This window comes from Coregonus lavaretus, assembly GCF_964263955.1.
Source record: "Coregonus lavaretus genome assembly, chromosome: 17".
Classification (NCBI taxonomy): domain Eukaryota; kingdom Metazoa; phylum Chordata; class Actinopteri; order Salmoniformes; family Salmonidae; genus Coregonus; species Coregonus lavaretus.
Genome location: NC_140004.1, coordinates 18,718,035 through 18,739,332, shown reverse-complemented (window position 1 = coordinate 18,739,332; position 21,298 = coordinate 18,718,035). Strand labels below are relative to the sequence as shown.

At 44.5% G+C, this 21,298-nt stretch overlaps 1 protein-coding gene across 1 annotated transcript in view; it reads left to right on the top strand.

The window, feature by feature from the left end:
- The window catches only part of LOC311144584 (adhesion G-protein coupled receptor D1-like), a gene marked incomplete at its 5' end in the record, with an annotated part of 70,575 nt that overhangs the window by 10,565 nt on the left and 38,712 nt on the right, over positions 1-21,298 (top strand). Inside the window, 8 exons of the mRNA XM_084180616.1 lie at positions 6,095-6,352; positions 7,691-7,758; positions 8,239-8,400; positions 8,522-8,578; positions 9,133-9,262; positions 9,720-9,827; positions 11,313-11,388; positions 12,829-12,970. Coding sequence (XP_084036742.1) covers positions 6,095-6,352; positions 7,691-7,758; positions 8,239-8,400; positions 8,522-8,578; positions 9,133-9,262; positions 9,720-9,827; positions 11,313-11,388; positions 12,829-12,970 — 1,001 coding nt within the window. The remainder of the gene's footprint in view (positions 1-6,094; positions 6,353-7,690; positions 7,759-8,238; positions 8,401-8,521; positions 8,579-9,132; positions 9,263-9,719; positions 9,828-11,312; positions 11,389-12,828; positions 12,971-21,298) is intronic.

The window sequence follows — 21,298 nt, the reverse complement described above, 5'->3', positions numbered from 1 at the left end:
TTTGACATACAGGTCATGCTCCAACAGCCTCCTCAATACTCGGCGCACCAGGGCTACATGTTCGGCCCGGGTAGAACTGTACACCAGAATATCGTCTATGTACACGACTACTCCCTGCCCCTGCATGTCCCGGAAAATATCATCTACAAAGGATTGGAAGACTGATGGAGCATTCATTAACCCGTATGGCATGACGAGATACTCGTAATGACCGGAGGTAGTACTAAATGCTGTCTTCCATTCATCGCCCTCTCTAATGCGCACCAAGTTATATGCGCTCCTGAGGTCCAATTTTGTGAAGAACCGTGCCCCGTGTAATGACTCCGTCATAGTCGCAATCAGCGGGAGTGGATAACTATATTTCACAGTAATCTGATTGAGACCGCGGTAATCAATACACGGGCGCAAACCTCCATCCTTTTTCTTCACAAAAAAGAAGCTAGAGGACGCGGGTGAAGTGGAGGGCCGTATGTATCCCTGTCTCAGAGACTCGGCAATGTATGTCTCCATTGCCCTCTTCTCCTCCTGTGACAAAGGATACACATGGCTCCGCGGGAGCGCAGCTCCTGCCTGGAGGTCTATCGCACAATCCCCCTGTCTATGAGGTGGCAACTGCGCCGCTCTCGTCTTGCTAAACACGAGTGCCAAATCCTCATACTCGGGGGGAATGTGCAATGCGGGCATTTGGTTCGGACTCTCCACCGAGGTCGCCCCTACGGAAACACCCAGACATAGCCCCTCACACTGAGCAGACCACCCTTTAAGAGCCCTCTCTCGCCACGAAATAGTAGGATCATGGGTAATCAACCAGGGAAGCCCCAGCACCACCGGATACGCAGGAGAGTCGATCAGATAGAGCTGAATCGTCTCCTCATGACCCCCCTGCGTCTCCATCCTAAGTGGCACTGTGACCTCCCTAATGAACCCGGATCCTAACGGACGACTATCTAGGGCATGTACAGGGAAAGGATTATTTACCGGAAGGAGGGGAATCCCTAACTCTACACAGAATTTGCGATCTACAAAATTCCCAGCTGCGCCTGAATCTACTAGCGCCTTATGCTGGGAACGAGGTGCAACCTGTGGAAAACAAACAGGTATGGTTATGTGTACGACAGAAAGCTCTGGGTAAGTGGGGCGCCTACTCACCTGGGAGGACTCCCCAATGTGTGGCCTGCCTTCTCCTCCACCAGGAGACCCTCCCCAGCACCTAGCCGCGGTGTGCCCTCCACGGCCACAGTTGGTGCAGGGGACGGCCCCCCTCGGGCTCCTTCTTCTCCTTCCTCTAGCGCCAGCACCTCCGAGCTCCATAGGGCTCGGCTCGGAGGTGCTGGAGGGTGGAATGGGCGACCCCCACCTGGGACGCCCGCGGGTAGCGAGCAAGGTGTCCAGCCGAATGGCCATGTCAACCAATTGGTCAAATGAAAGCGTGGTATCCCTGCACGCCAACTCTCTGCGGACGTCCTCCCGGAGGCTGCAGCGGAAGTGGTCTATGAGTGCCCGCTCATTCCACCCCGCATCGGCCGCTAGAGTCCGGAACTCCAGTGCAAACTCCTGAGCTCTCCTCATCCCCTGCCGGAGGTAGAATAGACGCTCCCCCGCCGCCTTCCCCTCCGGTGGATGGTCAAACACTGCACGGAAGCGGCGGGAGAACTCTGCATAGGTTATAGTAGCGGCGTCTATTCTCCTCCATTCGGCGTTGGCCCACTCCAACGCCTTGCCGGTGAGACAGGAGATGAGGGCGGAAACACTCTCGTGTCCCGAGGGCGCCGGGTGTACGGTGGCGAGGTAGAGTTCAACTTGCAACAGGAACCCCTGACACCCGGCAGCGGTGCCGTCGTACGCCCTCGGGAGCGAGAGCCGAATCCCACTGGGTTCCGGAAGTTGGACAGGCGGGCTGACCGATGGTGATGGTGCGGTAGGTGGGGGTGTGGGTACCCCGCTGGTCTCCCATCGATGGAGGGTGTTCATCACTCGGTCCAGGGCGTGCCCGATTTGGTTGATCCTGTCCTCCTGTCCACGAAGGCGCTCCTCGATGATCTCTGTGGGTGCGGGTGCTCCTGCTGATTCCATAGAGATGGTGTGTAATTCTGTCAGGGTTGAGTGTAGAGGTAACGTGGAATCACACGCAGGACACACAGAGATTCAAAACAGATGTCTTTAGTGAAGTCCGAAAATACAAGCCAAACACGGCAACAGGCCACAGGCGAAACATACGCACACTGGTAAGAACCAAAGTAAATGCGCACAACGTGCAGGACTCTCTCAAACAAAACGAAATACAGAGAGCACAGAACAGCGAACCAACTACTACACGTGACATCGAACAATTACACACAACACCTGACCAAACACAAGAGAACTAAATAGGACGCATAATGAACACTTAACAATGAACAGGTGTAACAAACAGACACAACCAATCAAACATAGAAACATAGAACGGTGGCAGCTATTACTCCGGAGACGACGACCGCCGAAGCCTGCCCGAACAAGGAGAAGGAGCAGCCTCGGCCGAAACCGTGACAACCGCACTAGCTCTCACCTCATTCAGCAACACAAAGTAATGCTCTCTCTCCCTTCACCCATTCCCTATTGAATAAGTGAGTCTTTCTATTTAACCCCAACCACGCTACAAATCTTCCATTCAACATCAACAAACCAAATACTCAGTAGTATCCGGTCACCACCCATACCAGCCGTCGAATTCACTCACACACACAGACCCCACCCCATGCCACCGAAATGCCCAACAAAACATAATAGTTCAATGGAGCCCCCTATTGGCTCTCCACTATTTATACATTACTTCCATAACCACACCAGTCATGGTCCGATCACCCATCAAACCCCATCACATGATCAAACAACGGCACAACCTTAAACTCGTATGGGGCGGCAGGTAGCCCAGTAACCAAGAGCACCGTGCCAGCAACCGAGAGGTCGCCGGTTCCAATCCCCGAGCCGACCAGGCGAAAAATCTGCCGATGTGCCCTCGAGCAAGGCACCCAACCCCAATTGCTTGCATACAACACCCTATACTCTAAAGTGTCCCTCTGATCCTAGCCGTACCTAGCCCTCTGGTACGTGTCAGTAGTGCAACACTATCTAAAATTGTAAGTGTCCCTCTGATCCTAGCCGTATCTAGCCCTCTGATACGTGTCAGTAGCGTAACACCTTTAACCAATAATTCCCTACGCCTCCAGTTCTCACCACTGGTGATCCTAGCCTGGAGTGACTAAAATGTAAGTGTCCCTATGATCCTAGCCGTATCTAGCCTTCTGATACGTGTCAATAGTGCAACACTTTTAGACCAATGATTCCCTACGCCTCCAGTTCTCACCCCTGGTGGTCCTAGCCTGGGGATTTCAGTATTTTCCCCCGATCCTAGCCGTACCTAGCCCTCTGGTACGTGTCGGTGGAACAATACTCTATGGTACCAAGGTTTAACATCACATTCACCACAGGTTTGCATGTCACAATATGGTGCTTATCTACTCATAATAATTCATATAATAATTCATAATTTAGTTCACTTACATCAGACAGGTGTTTCACAAAATTAATTTGGATAAAGCCAATGTGCAGAACTTTAGTTATATAACAATAGGTGTCTGCTTACCTGTTTTTAGTAGTCCGGACTCTTTGTGAAACACACCGTCCAATGACAGAGATGTCCAATGGGCCGGACAATACCCAGCCAAGTCCCTTCTACCAGATCAGTCGGAGGTCACCAATTGTTAAGTTGCGTCAATTCATATCTGGTATTGGAACAAAAAGAGGTCAATACACGTCTTCTAAAATAGACTAGTATTTTAATTAATGCAAAACACTTCAATGGTAAATATGATGTTCGTATATACGGGTCCACTGAAACACCACGTAGGGCAGACAGAGAACTGGTCCATTGTTATAAGTTCTTCTTTAAAAGTTCTTCTTTAAATACTCTGACAGAGATAGTTCCCGCTCCCTGCTGGCCTATCAGAGTAGAGACTGAGCGTGGTTTAGACTTACTCAGCCTATCGTTGGCGCACAGGCTGGTCCCAGTCCCTTGGCGCTTCACTGTTGCCAGGTGTTGGTTGTTTTGCAACTTGTCCAGAGAGTCAGCACTTTTGCAGTACACATGTCCTTGAGCGGTCTAACAAAGAGGCTGTGTGTGTATGTGAGACACAAGCCTTATCTCATCTTACCCCCTAACGTTCCTCACATTAATCACAGCTTGTTATATTAAACAGTCTATATCAGTACAGCACAAACCTATTATGTTTAATCATTAATGTATTCTTTCTATGCTAACAGCACATCTAAAATATAAGATAATAATTTCCCACATACCTCTAGTTAGCGTCTGGTCTATTAGCGATGTTACCAAACAGACTAGTTCTGTCTCTTACCTCTAGTTAATGTCTGGTCTGTTAGCGATGTTACCAAACAGACTAATTCTGTCTCTTACCTCTAGTTAGTGTCTGGTCTATTAGCGATGTTAACAAACAGATTAGTTCTGTCTCTTACCTCTAGTTAGTGTCTGGTCTGTTAGCGATGTTACCAAACAGACTAGTTCTGTCTCTTACCTCTAGTTAGTGTCTGGTCTATTAGCGATTTTACCAAACAGACTAATTCTGTCTCTTACCTCTAGTTAGTGTCTGGTCTGTTAGCGATGTTACCAAACAGACTAGTTTTGTCTCTTGCCTCTAGTTAGCGTCTGTTCTGTTAGCGATGTTACAAAACAGACTAGTTCTGTCTCTTATCTCTAGTTAGTGTGACATTTTATATATTTATTATAATATCATATCTTCATATTACGTTGGTCCAGTTACTATGGACATTAAACAGTTCCAAACAGCAAGTCCCTGCAGCAATGTTCCAACATCTAGTGGAAAACCTTCCCAGAAAAGTGGAGGCTGTTATAGCAGCAAAGGTGGGACCAACTCCATATTAGTGCCCATGATTTTAGAATGAGATGCTCGACAAGCAGGTGTCCACATACTTTTGGTCATGTAGTGTATGTAACCTTTCACAGTATGTATGAAAGTCATGTGCTTAAAAAGTTCAGATATTTCTTACAGACCCAAGTGGACTCTAAATGAAGTAATTGAAATAACATAAACAATCTACTATGGCAAAACTATTTCTCCATCCCCTACAATCTCAGACCTGATCTGCTATTTCAGGAGGAAAACATATCATCTCGCTCTGTGCACTGCAGGTTCTTTGAATGAGAAAGAAACATTTACCAGTCATTGTTTATTAGAGGAAAAAAATGACCACATTCTCAAATGTCTTCCGTCATCTTGTTTTTGTTACAATTATTTAAGGTTATGAACATGAGGCATCAGGACTTCATGTGTACTTTTGATTTATTGGATTATTAGTTACAGAAGATCAAACATCTGGTTCTTGTAATTTTACATGATGATATGTCACCATTTCACCATGCAGTTGTTTAGCCTTTGACTCATAACAGAGGTAAAGCCTAAGATGACTATGACTCAACCAGCTCTTATGAGACCTCTACCAGTACCAGGAGACATGACTGGTTCAGTAGACCTTGTCACAATGTGTCCCAGCCTAACCTGCAACAGAAACATTTCTAAAAAAAATAAAGGGAGAGACTAAAAGGAAAGAGAGATTGAAAGTGTGAATGGGGAAGTTGTTGGTTTGTGTTTAAGCCAATCCCAATGGGATAGCTGTGTTTTAGTACTCTGAGTCAGCCTCCACTGGTGGAGTGAATATATTGTATTTTGGGATTCTCTTTAATGTCCGTTTACCTCAGAAGAACTGGAGATGTTATTTCCTCTTTGGAGAAGTATATTGGAGACATTTGAAGGAATAGAATGGAGGTGCTGACTAAATGGTTGGAGTGGAACATGGGACATATTGGGCGGATATAGTGGAAAAGCACAATTGAAAATATCTGTGACATACTGTAGGCTATAATACCCACATACAAAGAGTAGAACAAATACTTTAGGTGAATGTGCTTTATTTCATGCCTAACGTCATTTCCCTAAGCCCAATAAAGAATCCCTTTACTTTCCTGAGATGGAGAGTGAAGTCCTATTTATGATTTCTCCTCCTCTCTCTTCCCTTTCAGGGCCCTTCTGGACCCACATTCTGTTCACCTGGACCCTGAAGGACGGTCTCAACATCTACATCAACGGGACGTTCAACACCAGCGACCCCACTGGCAACGTGTCCATGAACTATGGGGACCCTTACCCTGACCTGGTCATTGGGACAGGAAATGAGCAGTCCTATGGACACTATGTGACAGGAGCCTTTGATGAGTTTGTCATCTGGGAGAGGGCCTTGTCACCAGAGGAGATCCTCATGTACTACAAAGCTGCCATAGGTAATGTCAGATGTCACCGTCAGTCTGAAATGTTCCACTCTTTTTTCCGTGATATGAAATGTTCACTATGTTCACAATTTCCCCTTGACTGATGTGAGGAGAGATGGGTTAAAAAGCAATTTCCGTCTTGGTCATTGCCATTGACATTCCATCCACAGTACTGACGCATGGAATACACAACAAGATATTAAACTGTACAAATCCTCCTCATCTTAAAATCATTTCACATACTTCTACCATAAAAGTGTTTCACAATCTTCCACCTTATAAGCGTCTCACATATTTATACCGTATAAGCATTTAATCTGACAAGGGCCATTTAGTGGGAATATAGGCCTAGCAGTTTGGTTTTAGATTAGAGGACTAAACTGACGATAAACTGAGTGACTGAAGTTTTTGAAAACCATAATGACCCGTGTAGCTCAGTTGGTAGAGCATGGCACTTGCAATGCTGGGGTTGTGGGTTTGATTCCCACGGGGGACCAGTATGAAAATGTATGCACTCACTAACTGTAAGTCGCTCTGGATAAGAGCGTCTGCTAAATGACAAAAATGTAATGACCTTTTTCATTGCTGCTTTGATTTATCTTGTGTGGTCTAGAATGATTCTGAAACTCAAAAGAAATGGACAATGTCCTCTGTATGGTCCGAGAAATGTTATTCAGAGCATGGTGAAATGTGTATAAGCTAGTAAAAATTGATGAATCACTAGTCATGCTTATGGAAAATATGAATAATGCGGGTGTGGACACCCATTCCCTGGGTTTTTGTCTAATGACTAGACCCCATTGTGAAGGACTCAGGTGGTCATGTTGCATGGATAAGGCATTGCCTTCATTTTCTCAGGACAGTTTTTTTCTCTCAGACATAACAGACATGAACACGAAGGTTGTTATGGTTATGGAAAGTGTTTTAACATGTTATACCTGTAGAGAATGAATGGGACTAAAGAAGAGCCGACTGTTGGAAGGGATGGTCCTAATGTAAAACCATATATGGTCATTTAGTGTTGCTAAGTGCACTAATTGATGTGTTATTTACAGACAGCGTGATGTCATGACTTCCTTCTAACATCTCTTTGGCTTGTACAGTACCTCAGTGATGTATTTGGTGGTTGATTATCTAAAGAGCAGGTACAATAGCACAGCACTTCTTTTCATCTATCCCGGCTGGGGGATGGTCCAACCATCATCAGACACGTACCAAGGAATGATGAATCTTTGGGGCCTGAACAATTCCAGCTCTTCTCTAAGCATTCTATTTGGCATCTAGCTAGTGTTGCTGTAGATAACAGGTGGAAGAGCACTGCTAATGGGTCTCTTATATTTCTCCAACTAGGTGATGCTTTGACTTATCCTACCACACCAAGCGTTTCTAAAGAAGTCTGCTCTACGATGCAAACACCGGTGAGTTCTCAACTTTGGAAATGTATACAGATGGACCTCTTACCATGGGAAAGTGGATATTTTAAACAGATTTCAGTGTTTTACTACTAGGACAGACACACGGCAGCCTCGCAGGAAATGAGGTAGAAGCCTGGTGGTTAAACAGCAATAAACACAAACAATTAATTCCTTATGGAACCATTGTTTTCCTTTAAAACTGAGGAATTGGAAAAGGGGATATTGAGAGCACAAGTGAATAGACCTCTCCTGTCTATTAAACAGCAGTTGTGGGCGTAGAGTGAAGAAAGCAGAGACAGCTGTTCAACACAGCACAAAATGGGTCCCTGTAGGGCATGACGCTGGAAAAAGACCAGCAGTCTTTTACAGCAGACTTCTATCGAGAAAGAGTTCTTACTAAGGGTAATGGTCACATAACGTGGTCCCATTTTGGTCTTTGGAGAGTTTCTGTGGAGAGTAATGCCTGGTGTTTCGTTCCCCCAGGGAGTTACAGATGTGTCCTATTCTATCATCACTAAGTTGAGTGAGGAGATCCACAGCTCCCAGGACCCTGTGCCCATGCCCATGTTAGGCTTCCTGGAGTCTCTGCCATTCAGCCTGCCCAACAAGACCATCCCCCACGACACTGCCAACAACTTCACACAGGTACAGGAACACAAGGATATAAACATGCAGGCATGCATGCACACACACTCACACACCAAAGTAGGTTGTAATAGTTTGTTTCAGATCACAGACACATGATGTGCTGTTGTGTCCCGTCCAGGCTTTTCTGAAGAGTGTGGAGGAGGTGCTGTCTTCTGAAGTGGCCAGGGAAGATGAGGTAAATGAGTTTCAAGTTTCAAGTTTTTAATGTCACGTGCACAAGTACAGTGAAATTCCTTTCTTTCTAGCTCTAAACCCAACAATGCACTAATCAATGTCAATGTAGTACTAAAAATAACATAAGGTTTACAGTAAACTAGCTATATGATACTGAACTGAGAATATGATCACATTCATTCAGGCTCTAGTTTAGTGCCCTCACACGTGCGATCCCAGGAATTCCTGAACAGAGAGACATTTTGAGCGAGTTTGTCATTACAATGTTCTATACACACTGAACAGGCGTTCTTGTTTTCATATGAGCAAGCTGAACCAGATGTTCTTAGTGCATGAAAACTTTAGTCACTTGGTCGTGGAGACAAAATGAAGTCAGACGGAAGTTACAGTAATACAGTGTATATAGTCCAAGCTGATAAGCGTCTTAACGAATGCTACTACTTGGTTTTATGGTCTATCAGTGACAGTTTACCAACTCTCCAAATACAGTAGATACAGTAAGTTGTCAGTGTGTCTTTATGAGTGTGAATGTTGTTACTGGACCGTTTGGAGCAGGAGTCCACCCCAGTGGTCAGTGGGCTGATTGAGACAGTGGACAAAGTGATGGTCCAGATGTTGTCCAGCCTGGAGTCCAGCCCCAGCCCCCGCTCTCTCATCTCACTGGGAGGAAAGTCCTTCGTAGCAGGTCAGTACAATGGCGACTCAACTCTCTCCTGACTGTACTGTATGACTCACAGACTGTAGTGTCTTACTGTGAAAATAACAAGTTAGGGTTGAGAGTTACTGTACTAAGAAGGAAGTTCAAGTAGAGTTTTGAATTAATTGGCTACATACAGTATGTTTCCCTCCTCAGAAGATAGAGATCTGATCAAGCTTAGATAACCATGGTTCTTTCCATGGAACCCATTTCCCCCCTGGTAGGGGTTATTTTTGCATAATATTTTGTTTGCCTGTGGACAAACTTGGGTTGTCTCTCTCCCAGGGGCTCAGTCAAATCTTTGATCCACCCATGAATCATCACCACCACCAGATAACACTGTGCTTTTGGCTCCCTGTCAGAACCCCTCCAGGTCTGGTGTTGGAGTTAGTTAACCACTCACAGTGCTCCCTCTCTCTCTGTTTCCAACCCCCGACCCCAATAGATTACTCTCTGATGAAGATTCCACAGAACTACAATCTTCCCCATTACCGCTTCCCCACGCAAGGAAAGAACTACATCTCAGTGCCCGGTGAGGCATTCACCATGCAGTGTGAGTTTCATACATCCCATTTCACTCTTGTTCTACAAACATACAATACATTTAAATACTCACTCTCTCACAGCAATTCATATTTTGTGTGTGTATTACACTGCTAGAATATAGCATAGGCTCATCTTTCTTTTGCGTCTGGCTCTTACTCCTCCTCAGCACACAGCTTCATTGGCTTGAATGTGAATAAATACTGGCCATTAGTTCTGCACACTGTTTCTGCCAAGAGAAATGTGCCCAACCAGTAAGGTCTTGTTATTGGGCAGTAGTTTATTATGATGATAGGTTTAAAGTCCTTTAACATAGCAAAGGTAGTGTGTGAGAGCGCCACCGTGGAACTGCTTGTGAGACTTTAAAGTACAGGATAACAGCTACAGTACTGTATGACTTCTATACAGAGAGGCAATGTATCAATACTTTTCATTCACTTAGCTGTCCATTCAAAAGAAACCCCTCCACTCACAGTGAACTAATTTATTTACTTAGCCCATTCTTAGTGGCAATGTGAATGCTGGTTAGTCAGTAATTACGGCAGTATTAAAACTGTGTTTGTTAGACTTGTGTTAGGGTCAGATCCACTTGGCTCCACCTGGCCCCCAAACGCACTGCGTTGCTACACTAACTTTTAAATAAACCATTTAAATAATATATTAAAACATAATTATCAGAAATGGAATATAAATGTTACTGCTGGCAATTTACACTCCTAGATTGAGTTAATGTAACGTTGTGCGTCCTGACACATGGCATACTGTATTAAAGGCACTAAGTGGCGCTTTTATAAGCCAATTAAGTGCAGAGAAAGTGTTAAAGATTAGATTTATTGATCTTGGACTGAGATACTTCCAAGTATTCATAAAAAGATGCAGAATAGGCCTTTTTCCATTATTTTCTTTCTTCCTTAGGAAAGTTTTATAGGCAAACTGGCCACCAACTGATCTCTACAAAGGCCTGGTAGGGGGCATTACACTCATAACATTAAAAGAGCATTACATTCAAGACCTTGACTGTTTTCTTACTCAGTGAGGTAGATTTGATTTCATGAAAAAGGTACTTTCACAATCAAGCGTTCCAGATCCCTCTCTAGTAGCTACCATGTTGTAGATGGGACTGGCCTACATGGTGGGGACAGTGTATAAGAGTAGGGCACAGGCATCCTGCTGTACTGTTTCAGTCATGGCACTGTGACTTGCATAATTTCCCAACACACACGTGGTCCATGGTCCCCCTCCGTCTCACCTGTGTGTGAGCATACAGCTCTCCAATTAGTCAGGGAGTGCCAACTTGAGGCAGCGAGGCTGCTTAATTAAGTTCCCCTCACTGTGAGCATTTTAGCAACGCATCATCACATTCTCAACCCTGCTATGAGTCTGTGTTTCACCTTTGACCACTCTCTCCCCTCCCTCCCTCCCTCCATCCCTCCTCCTTCCTTCCTTCCCTCCCTCCCTCCCTCTCTCCCCCTCTCCCTACCTCTCTCCACCTCAGCCCAAACCACAATCGTGGGTCTTTTCTACCACAACATGCACAACTACTACAGAGAGATCAGCCCACTCAGGACCAGGTAAGGGGGATGGGAGAACACATAAAAAGCCCTAATCATACCAAACAGGAATGCTCTCTGTGTATGAATTATGAACCACTTACCTGTGTGATATAAAGTTATCCTGACCAAACACAGTACAGTAGACAGCACTGTTTAAAGAAAGTTTAGGGCCTGCGAAAAGTAATGTAATTTTCTAATTTACAAGCATTCAGAAGAGGCTTGTGGTTGTCAAATCATCTGTTTGGGGACTAATCAGAAAAGTATGCAATAAACTAAATAGTTTACTTTGCACGCTGTGCAATTAAGAATTACCGCCATTGAGAAGAAGTGATCTCAGAGGATCTAAGGGATGTTACGGCAATAAGCGCTCTGAGCATCAGCCAGGATCACTTCCTGTGTGTCCGCTGTGGTCCCCTGGCGGAGTGGCGCCCCTGTTTCCTGACGTCCAGCACGGATCATGCCTGGGGCCATTCCTTATCAGCCTCCCACCAGGCTATCTCTCATCTCCCCACTTAACCTCCACTGACTGATACACCCTGCCGTTAACTTCATACAGGATCTTGGCCACACACTTCTTTTCCCATCAATAGGGGAAGCGTATTACGATAAAGCTGTGAAATAAATGTTTTGCATGACTTGGAATTTGATGGTCTAAGCGTAAACAATCTGGTTTGCTTTAAAACATGTAGTTACTGGCAGACTTCATCAATGGCATAATTGCGTCTAGAAATACAGTTTATATGCTCAAGGTGTTGGACTGACTGTTGTGGCCCTCAGTACGGCACATAGCTTTGACTGCCTCTGCAGAAATCCAGAATCTAAGGCTGTGTTTACACAGGCAGCACAGTTCTGATATTTTGCCCAATTATTGGCAAAAGATTTGATCTAATTGGTCAAAAGACCAATTAGTGGCAAAAGATTATGATTGGGCTGCCTGTGTAAACACAGCCTAAAAGTACTATGTGTAAGTGATAAGGCACTTGGGATCAATCAGCTTCTGCTACAATATACTTTCTTCTAAACGAGTTTCTCAGTAAAACTGGATGACAGTAATAAACACCCATGTTTACAAAGTAGGAAAGCAGTTTATTCAGGAAATACCAATGCCAATTGGTGTCAGTATGCCACCATTTTAGAAGGCATCATTTATTTACTTCACATTTGATGGTTAGGTTAGTTCCTAATGGTTGTGTTTCACTCCCCAGTGGGTGGGAATGTCCATCTGTATAATGATACGGGGGTGTTGCCTCTACAACCTACCATCACTTACCTGTTGACCTAGAAAAGCTCCTGACGTAATGCTGTGTTTTCACTGGGATTGATGACATGACAGATGTATCAGAATCCCACTCTCATGCTACTGTTCTGAGCCCTCTGTGACACTACTGTGTAGATAGAACACCCCAGCAGAGCTCTCATTGGTGTTAGAGTGACATATCATCTCTCTCTCTCTCTCAGGATCAACGAGGCGGCTGATTTTAAAGACCATAAGATCCAGGTGGCCAGTTTCCTCATCTCACTGAAGGTGGAGCCATCACCTGCCCTGTCCGTCAACCTGTCTGGGGCTCCACTCATCAAGATTGTCCTCACACACATCCTGGTAAGAGTACACACACCTCCCAGGAGTGTTATGAATTACCAAACTATGTCGATGGATTAGCATTTTACTGGCCGTAAGAAACCATCTCTGTTATGAGTAAAGGACTTGAAAAATTGTGCTAGAATACTGTTTGGCAATAGTTCTTCAGAAATGGGCAGCACAGGTGCTGGTTGCAGGACTCTTACCTTATCAGAAGAAGGGTGTGACTTTGGCTAAGGAGTATCCCCTTTTGTAGGCCCTCGGATCAATCCCCACCCCTTCCCCAAAAAATATTGTACATTTTCTTTTTTTGGGTGGGGGGGGGGGGGGGGGGATAGACTCATTAGGTCTCAACGTACTGTTGACAGTAAAATTTCGAAATTTGGTTGTGCATCAGCAGTTTTTCTCTTGTTATGTCAGTCACTGACAGTCACTCAATTAGCCCATGTCAGCTAACATTAAGTTAGTCTAGCCTGCAATCTAACCTTCTAGTAATCATGGTCGAATTACCAACCGGGGGGACCCCATTAATTTTGTTAGTCACTCTCACTCAGATATCAGATTTTTTGTGGCCCCCACCCCCATCAAAGTTGCCCATCCCTGATCCGAAGGCACTCAAAAATATCCCCCTCCCCCCTGTTTTCCCTCACAGTACGTGAAAGGAACTGTGTTTCTTATGGACAGAGGATTGTAAAGCTCAGTACTCACCAACACAAAAGAAGAAGGAAATGTATTTTTGTTTTCATTAGTCCCAACCTCTTTATTTTCCTTAAAAAAGCATGATGCTTCCCTAAAGAAAAGTGATTATCGACATTAGAACTGTAGGCTTTGGGCACTTTGAAAGGAACAACAATTTGAGTTTATGAACACATTTTTTTTGCCTTTCTGCTTTGTGGCAGGGATTTAGTGGAGAAATTGTTGCCAGCTTCTTTAGACCTCTCCCATTGCATTTGAAACCCATAATAAAACTTAACTTAGAAAACGTGTATGGCAATTGTTAGCCCTCCTCTAAATGCAGAAATGCAATGGAGAGCTCTATAGTCCCTCCATAGAATGCTCTCAAGTCATTCACTTCAAGTCAAACACTTTTCCATAAACACTCAATAGTTGTAGAAGGGGAAAATGACAAGATATCATCCAATAGTAACTTTATCCAATCATTTGTACCAAAAATAAGATGTGATATTTTTCCATCAGCAGCTAACATAAGCAGCCGCAGTCCATTTCACTTGTAGAGAATGTGCTTCCCCTGCCATGTGAGCTGCTCAGTTGAAAATATTCACTTGCTATTAAAGTGAATCACCATCAAAGGTATTTTTTTCCTTACGTCTCTCTTAAGAGCACAAATGAAAACCATGCGGTTTTGTGAAACCATGGCAATGGGCTTTGTTTGCCTCCATTTTCCCCTTGGAAATAAATGTTTATTTTGTAATGATCTGACCGGGTTCCTATGACATGATGACTGTTTGTTTTAGCAGACACCATGGGAGAGGGGAGAGTCTCCTCTGTTATGAAGTGCTGGAGATGCATTTCAGTGCTCTTTCATCTTGATTCAAGGTGTTTCTATTTACACTCACTTACACTGCCTTACCGCTCGTTGTTATGGTGCCAAAATAAAGTAGTGATAAAGCAATGGTTTTCATAGAAATCCCCCCCAATCAACATTGGTCATGTGACAGGAATAGTTTGGACCTCAACTCCAGTGACACCAAATATTTTATGACAAATTACCGTACAGTATGTGATTTGTTTTTTTACTTGGAAACTCCCAAGTGCCAACACCTAACGTAAGACAATAGCTGAAACTTATGTTTAGAAGTTGCATACCTCACACATCACTTTCTGGCTGTAACCATAACCAGAAAAAAAGTAAATATGCTATTACTGGCCTGTTGTGAGCCAGAGGATAGATTCAGCTCAAAAGTGACTGACTATTTTTGGAATTTTTATGTTTTTGGGAGCTGTTGGATACTTATCACCCTCCAAACTAGGAGAGAGGGAGAACTGCTCACACACTATGTGGAAGACCTTTCCCGTCATTGTTCACTCCGCTTTTTACTGCCTGTCCAAGTCCACTCCCAAAATGACCTCCCGTGGCGTGCCTCCACTGCTCAGGGGTAGCTTAATGATTTGTGATGGACCCTTCTGTTTTCCCAAAGCTTTTAGCCAGCAAGAGGAGAGAGAGACATCTAGTCACTTCATTAAAGTCTGAGCAGGGTAATTGTGTCAGCAGCAGCAGCATAGTCCTGTCAGCTCCCCCATATTTCACCATCCTGGTCATGGGGCCATGGTAACAACAGATCCTGTGTATTAGTAACACTGAAGTACAGGGATCATCAACTAGATTCAGCCGCGGGCCGATTTTTTCTGGAGCGGATGGTCGGGGGGCTGGTACATAATTACAAATAATTTGTAGACTGCAAATTGACTGCAAGAAGCCCAAACAGGTATAATATTTGACTAAAACATAATCATTTCAAACCTTGCTTACATTTGTATACGATCACGTCTCTCTATTATGCGTCGTGTGGGCAAGCGGTTTGCTGATGTCAACATTGTGAGCAGAGTGCTTCATGGTGGCAGTGGGGTTATGGTATGGGTAGGCATTATCTACGGACAACGAACACAATTTTTTTATCGATGGAAATTTGAACGCACAGAGATACCGTGATGAGATCCTGAGGCCCATTGTCGTGCCATTCATCCGCAGCCATCAACTCATGTTTCAGTATGATAATGCAGTGGTTCCCAACCTTTTTTGATTACTGTACCACCAACTGAATTTTGCTCTGCCCGGAGTACCCCTGAAGTACCCCCTCATGTGCATTTTACCAGTAAGTCTATGGTCTCATGAGTCTTCTCAATTACCCCTGTGGATAGGCCAAGAACCCAAGGGGTCCTAGTACCCCTGGTTGGGAACCACTGTGATAATGCACAGCCCCATGTTGCAAGGATCTGTACACAATTCCTGGAAGCTGAAAATGTCCAAGTTCTTCCATGGCCTGCATACTCACCAGACATGTCACCGATTGAGCATGTTTGGGGATGCTCTGGATCGACGTGTACGACAGTGTGTTCCAGTTCCCGCCAATATCCAGCAACTTCGCACAGCCATTAAAGAGGAAGTGGGGCAACATTCCACAGGCCACAATCAACAGCCTTATCAACTCTATGCGAAGGAGATATGTCACGCTGCATGAGGCAAATGGTGGTCACACCAGATACTGACTGGTTTTCTGATCCACGCCCCTACTTTTTATTTTTATAGGTATCTGTGACCAACAGATGCATATCTGTATTCCCAGTCATTGTGATGAGTGTGATGAAAGGAGTCAGGCGCAGGAGGGCAATCACCGAATACAGAGTTTATTCCTTCGTTGACACATAAATGCGCTTAAATAGCGATCAACAAAACAGGCACAGGGGAAACTCTCATCCCTGGCAAATACACTGTAACGGTAGAATCCAATAATACATAGGCACAGGGGAAAATCTACCCTGGCAACAAAATGTACGAGTAGCTCCACCGAGCTATACTACTCTCACAACTAACAATCACCCACAAGGACAAGTGGGCAGAGGGAACACTTATACACAGACTAATGAGGGGATTAGAACCAGGTGTGTGTGATTAACAAGACAAGACAAATGTGATGATGATTGGGGCGGCAGTGGTTAGTAAGCCGGTGACGACGAATGCTGAAGCCTGCCCGAACAAGGAGGGGAGGCACCCTCGACCGAAGTCGTGACAGTCATGTGAATTCCATAGTTTAGGACCTCATTTATTTATTTAAATTGACTGATTTATATGAACTGTAACTCCGTAAAATCTTTGAAAAATAAAAATAATACCCGTGAGCCAAATTCAGCCCGGGCCGCCAGTTGGGGAACCCTGATGTAGTAGAACAAAAGCCACTTACCGTCAGGTCTCGAACACAAACAGTAGACAACCTTTGACCATCCACCTCCTTTATTTCACATGGAGGACACCTGTCTTATGGGCTGAAAAAAAGACTTAATGAAACCTATTGCTGTGAATGACTAAAATTATATGCAATTGATTGACAGCGTCACTGACCAGTCGTAATGATCTATAATGACCTTGTGTTATGGCTATTAGCATTGTTCACAGGGGAGTCCAAACAGGTCTGAGCGGATGGCCAGTGAATCTGACCTTGCATCCATGATTGATAACCTGTAAGCTCAGAGCCTCACCAAACATCTAGCGAGGTCATGTGATTCCAGAGCTATCTGGCTGTGCCGTATCTGTCTGGTCCAAGGTGACGCCACGCCAGCCAACAGGGTTCTGGGGAACGGCTCTGATATGGAGCGAAGGTGTTATCGGGTCTGCCAGAGGCCCGTGAGCTTTCTCACGCTATTCTGCGCTTTTGCTGATTGGGCCTTGGCTCCACCCGTGATTTATTAGCCTTGTCCGACGTGGGTCTGGTGTGGGAGGGTCAGCGGAGAGGAGAGGGGCACTGGGGTCTGTAGTTAAACATTAATACATACATAAAACACCCACTCCTCCTCCTCCTCTTCGCTCAAAGCATCACACTGATGGTATGAGATGAAGAAATGGAAAGAGTGATTTCACAAGGAATGCCGGTGTTGGTCAGTGTCAAAATTGAAAGGATTAAAAAAAAGGTTTTGACAAGCAGCACTTGAGTTTACAAGCTAATAAAGCTGTGTTTTGGAGTGGCGGCGGCAGCTCCATGAGGGGGACTGTGGGGAGCAGAGGAATGGAGAGGAAGTAGTGTAGGAGCGCTGGTGGCCTCTGTCTGTCTCTCCCAGAACTGACCCACACATTCATACTGTACTGCAGCAGCCACTTTTATCAGGTGCTGGAATGAAAGTGCTAGTATGAATGCTGTGTGTCATATTGACTTCATTTTATAGATCTTGCTTTTGTGCTATATTTGATCACATTTCTATCCATCTGCTGTATTCTTCTAAAAACAAGGGGTGAGAGGATGAGGGAGTGTTTGGAGGGGAGAGCAGGCTAGTGATTGCAAGTCTAGTAGACTTTCAGGAGCTTCCAAATAAGGGTGAAATTGTGAATAATTGTGGATTAATTAATCAAGAACTGTGAAAATAAATCCACCGAAACCTTTTTAAGAACCCTGATACCCAATATTGTTTTAACAAGTAAGCCAAAGCTGGTATCAGTCGTCTCTACCACAAGCAGTCTTTATTGCCAGTTTTTATAACTTCCAGTACACATCCAACCCAAACCCTGTGGGTGTCTCTCTCTCTCTCTCTCTTTTTCTTCTCCTCTCTCTCTCTCTCTCTCTCTCTCTCTCTCACTCTCACTCTCACTCTCACTCTCACTCTCACTCTCTCTCACTCTCTCTTTCTCTCCCTCCGTCACACACAGACTCCCTTACACATTTGGGCCAGCTCGCTGATCAATCGCAGATGGAGGTCTGGCGATTGCTAGCCTCCTCTTGCCAGGAGCTTTGCATTGAGGGTCCCTCTTTCCCCCGCCCTACTTTCTCTCTCTCTCTCTCTCTCTTATGCTAGTCCCCTTTCTCAAAGTTACTCAAATGGAACTTCCTTTTAATTTCCTGGTGCAAAAAGAAGTGATGGTTTGGTGCATATTTCAAGCAAAGATTCACCCATTTTGAATGTTATATCGTTTTTGTGCATCTCTGTGTGATGTTCTATCGATTCCCTTGGTAATTTCATGTTTTCATGTGTATCTAAGCTATTGCTGTTCAAGCAGGCAGAAATACAGCCGGTATGAGGAGTTTTGCATGATGCAAAACATGAAATTACCCTGGGAATCGATAGAACATCGCTCAGAGATGCACAAAAACGATATAACATTGAAAATGGGTGCATCTTTCCTTTAAGTAACATTCTCCCATATTAACACAACTCGATGAAAATACCAATATTTCAGAATAAGCTTGGTGTAGTGTGATTGTTTTTATTCCAGCAAGGCCAGCATAGAATTTCAACAACATGCCATAATATTTTGCAGTCAAGGATATTGCAATATAACTAGAATGAGCTTGTTAGACTTCCAGATCTTGGCATTCTGCCCTATCAAAACAAAATGGCAACTTCCAGCATTTAATTGGCTTCGCTTTTCTTCACACTTATCAACACTTCCATAGTTGTTTTGTGTGTCTACCTTGGAGGCTCAGCTCAGACCACAGCTGCAAGCCTTACATTTCCCCTGATATCATGACCTCACTCTGCTCTGGGCCAGTTGTGTTGTGAAGCTATGCTCAGATGTTTCCTCTACGGTCCTTGCTATCCGGGATCCTTGGGACGTCCCTACCACATTGTAGTTGACATTTAAAATGGTTAAAGTAAGGGTTATGGTTAGGGTAAGGGTAGGGGTTAAGGTTAGGGTTATGTTTTAGGGTAGGGACATCCCAAGGATCCCGGATGGCACTAACCGTTCCTCCACATGCTCTAAATGAGTTGGTGTGTCTGACACCATGGAGCTTCATATCATAGCAATATTACCAGTTTATTAAGCCCAAACTGTCCTGGGGTTAGCTCAGACCCACCAATTAAAAGTGGATCCCAGTCTGAAAGAAACTTATAACAGATCCCAAGTCAGTGATATGTCACTAAAGCTCTGCTGTGATCCTAACCTGCTGTGCTGAGTGCTTTGGTCCATTGTGCCTGCTGGACTGGATAGTGTTTCACTGCACCTCTGTGTGCCTGTCCCAGACATAGAGCAATAAAGTGTTTCCTTTTGTGGCTAATTTTAACTATAGTAAATGTTGCCATGGGGAGATGCACATGTTTGCACTTTCTACATGTTATATAGTGGAACCAGACACCGGATTTAGCTTATACCTGTAGTCTCCTGTTTATTAAAATACTAAATTAGTTAATAGACCAATAAGAAAGAGAGTTTCAAACCTCTCTGCCAATAACTGCTAGTTTAAGTTTCCCCCTCCTCACTCAGACCACTCCCAGACAGTCCTAGGAAAATTCTTTATTGAGAAATTGCTCTTTGCTTTTGACCATTTTAATTGAAAACAATCACAGTAAGGTACTTAATTGTTACCCAGAAATTATTTGATATTGAGATAAAAACGGCTGCATTGGACCTTTAAGCAATGTAAATGTATTGTCCACAGTCTTTATTTAGACTGCATTGCACTTAAAATAAGTCTTACTACAGGCTAGCATTGCCAGCCCAGAGAATGTGAGTTAGTGTGGTAGAGCTAGACAGTGTGTGAGAGGGAGTTTGTGTGTTAGTCCGCTATTTGGCTGTATGTTAGAGAAAATATGGAGGTGTTGGGCTTTGTGTCTGAGGGTGTGTGTTGGTGTAGTTTTGATGACATTTTTTTTTTTTTTACATTGTTTTAGTCATTTAGCAGACGCTCTTATCCAGAGCGACTTACAGTTAATGATTACATTTTTTTTTTATACTGGCCCCCCGTGGGAATCGAACCCACAACCCTGGCGTTGCAAACACCATGCTCTATCAACTGAGCTACATCCCTGCCGGCCATTCCCTCCCCTACCCTAGACGACGCTGGGCCAATTATGCGCCGCCCATGAGTCTCCCGGTCGCGGCCGGCTGCGACAGAGCCTGGATTCGAACCAGGATCTCTAGTGGCACAGTTAGCACTGCGATGCAGTGCCTTAGACCACTGCGCCACTCAGGAGCTCAGCTGATGAATAGGTAGTGTGATGGTTGCTGTACAGTATTCCTATATCAGTGTGTCAGAATCACTGCATTGAAGCCTACAAGAGGTCCATATGAAAGTGAGCCACCATCCATACACCCTTCCCTCTCTTTTTGGGCTTTATTTTTTACGCCTTAGAACCAGCTGTCAAAAGCTAGGATTCAATTTTGCCTGGAATAGTCTGGTGTCTTTGGATTTGAGGCGTATCCTGTCAGTGGTTGGTGAGGTTAGTTCAACCACAGAGAGGGCTTGGCATCCAGCTCTGGCAATCATGGGAGGTCTGAAAGAAGCTGCAGTGCAGAGAGGAGCTCGAAGAGTTTACAGAAATTGGTGGGTATGTCATGTAGAGGGCTTATACACTGTATGCAGATGTTATGTGTGAGAGTTTGTATTTTTACCTCATCATTCTGTCCATGGACATTGTGAGATTGTCTTCAAAGACATCAAGCTTTGCATTGACATTAACTAGCGAAAGCACAACATTTCCATCGAATGACCAGAATAGACATATCAGAATCTAGCCGGTGTTTCTCCTGTTAATAATAAATAATATAATATGCCATTTAGCAGACGCTTTTATCCAAAGCGACTTACAGTCATGCGTGCATACATTTTTGTGTATGGGTGGTCCTGGGGATCGAACCCACTACCTTGGCGTTACAAGCGCCGTGCTCTACCAGCTGAGCTACAG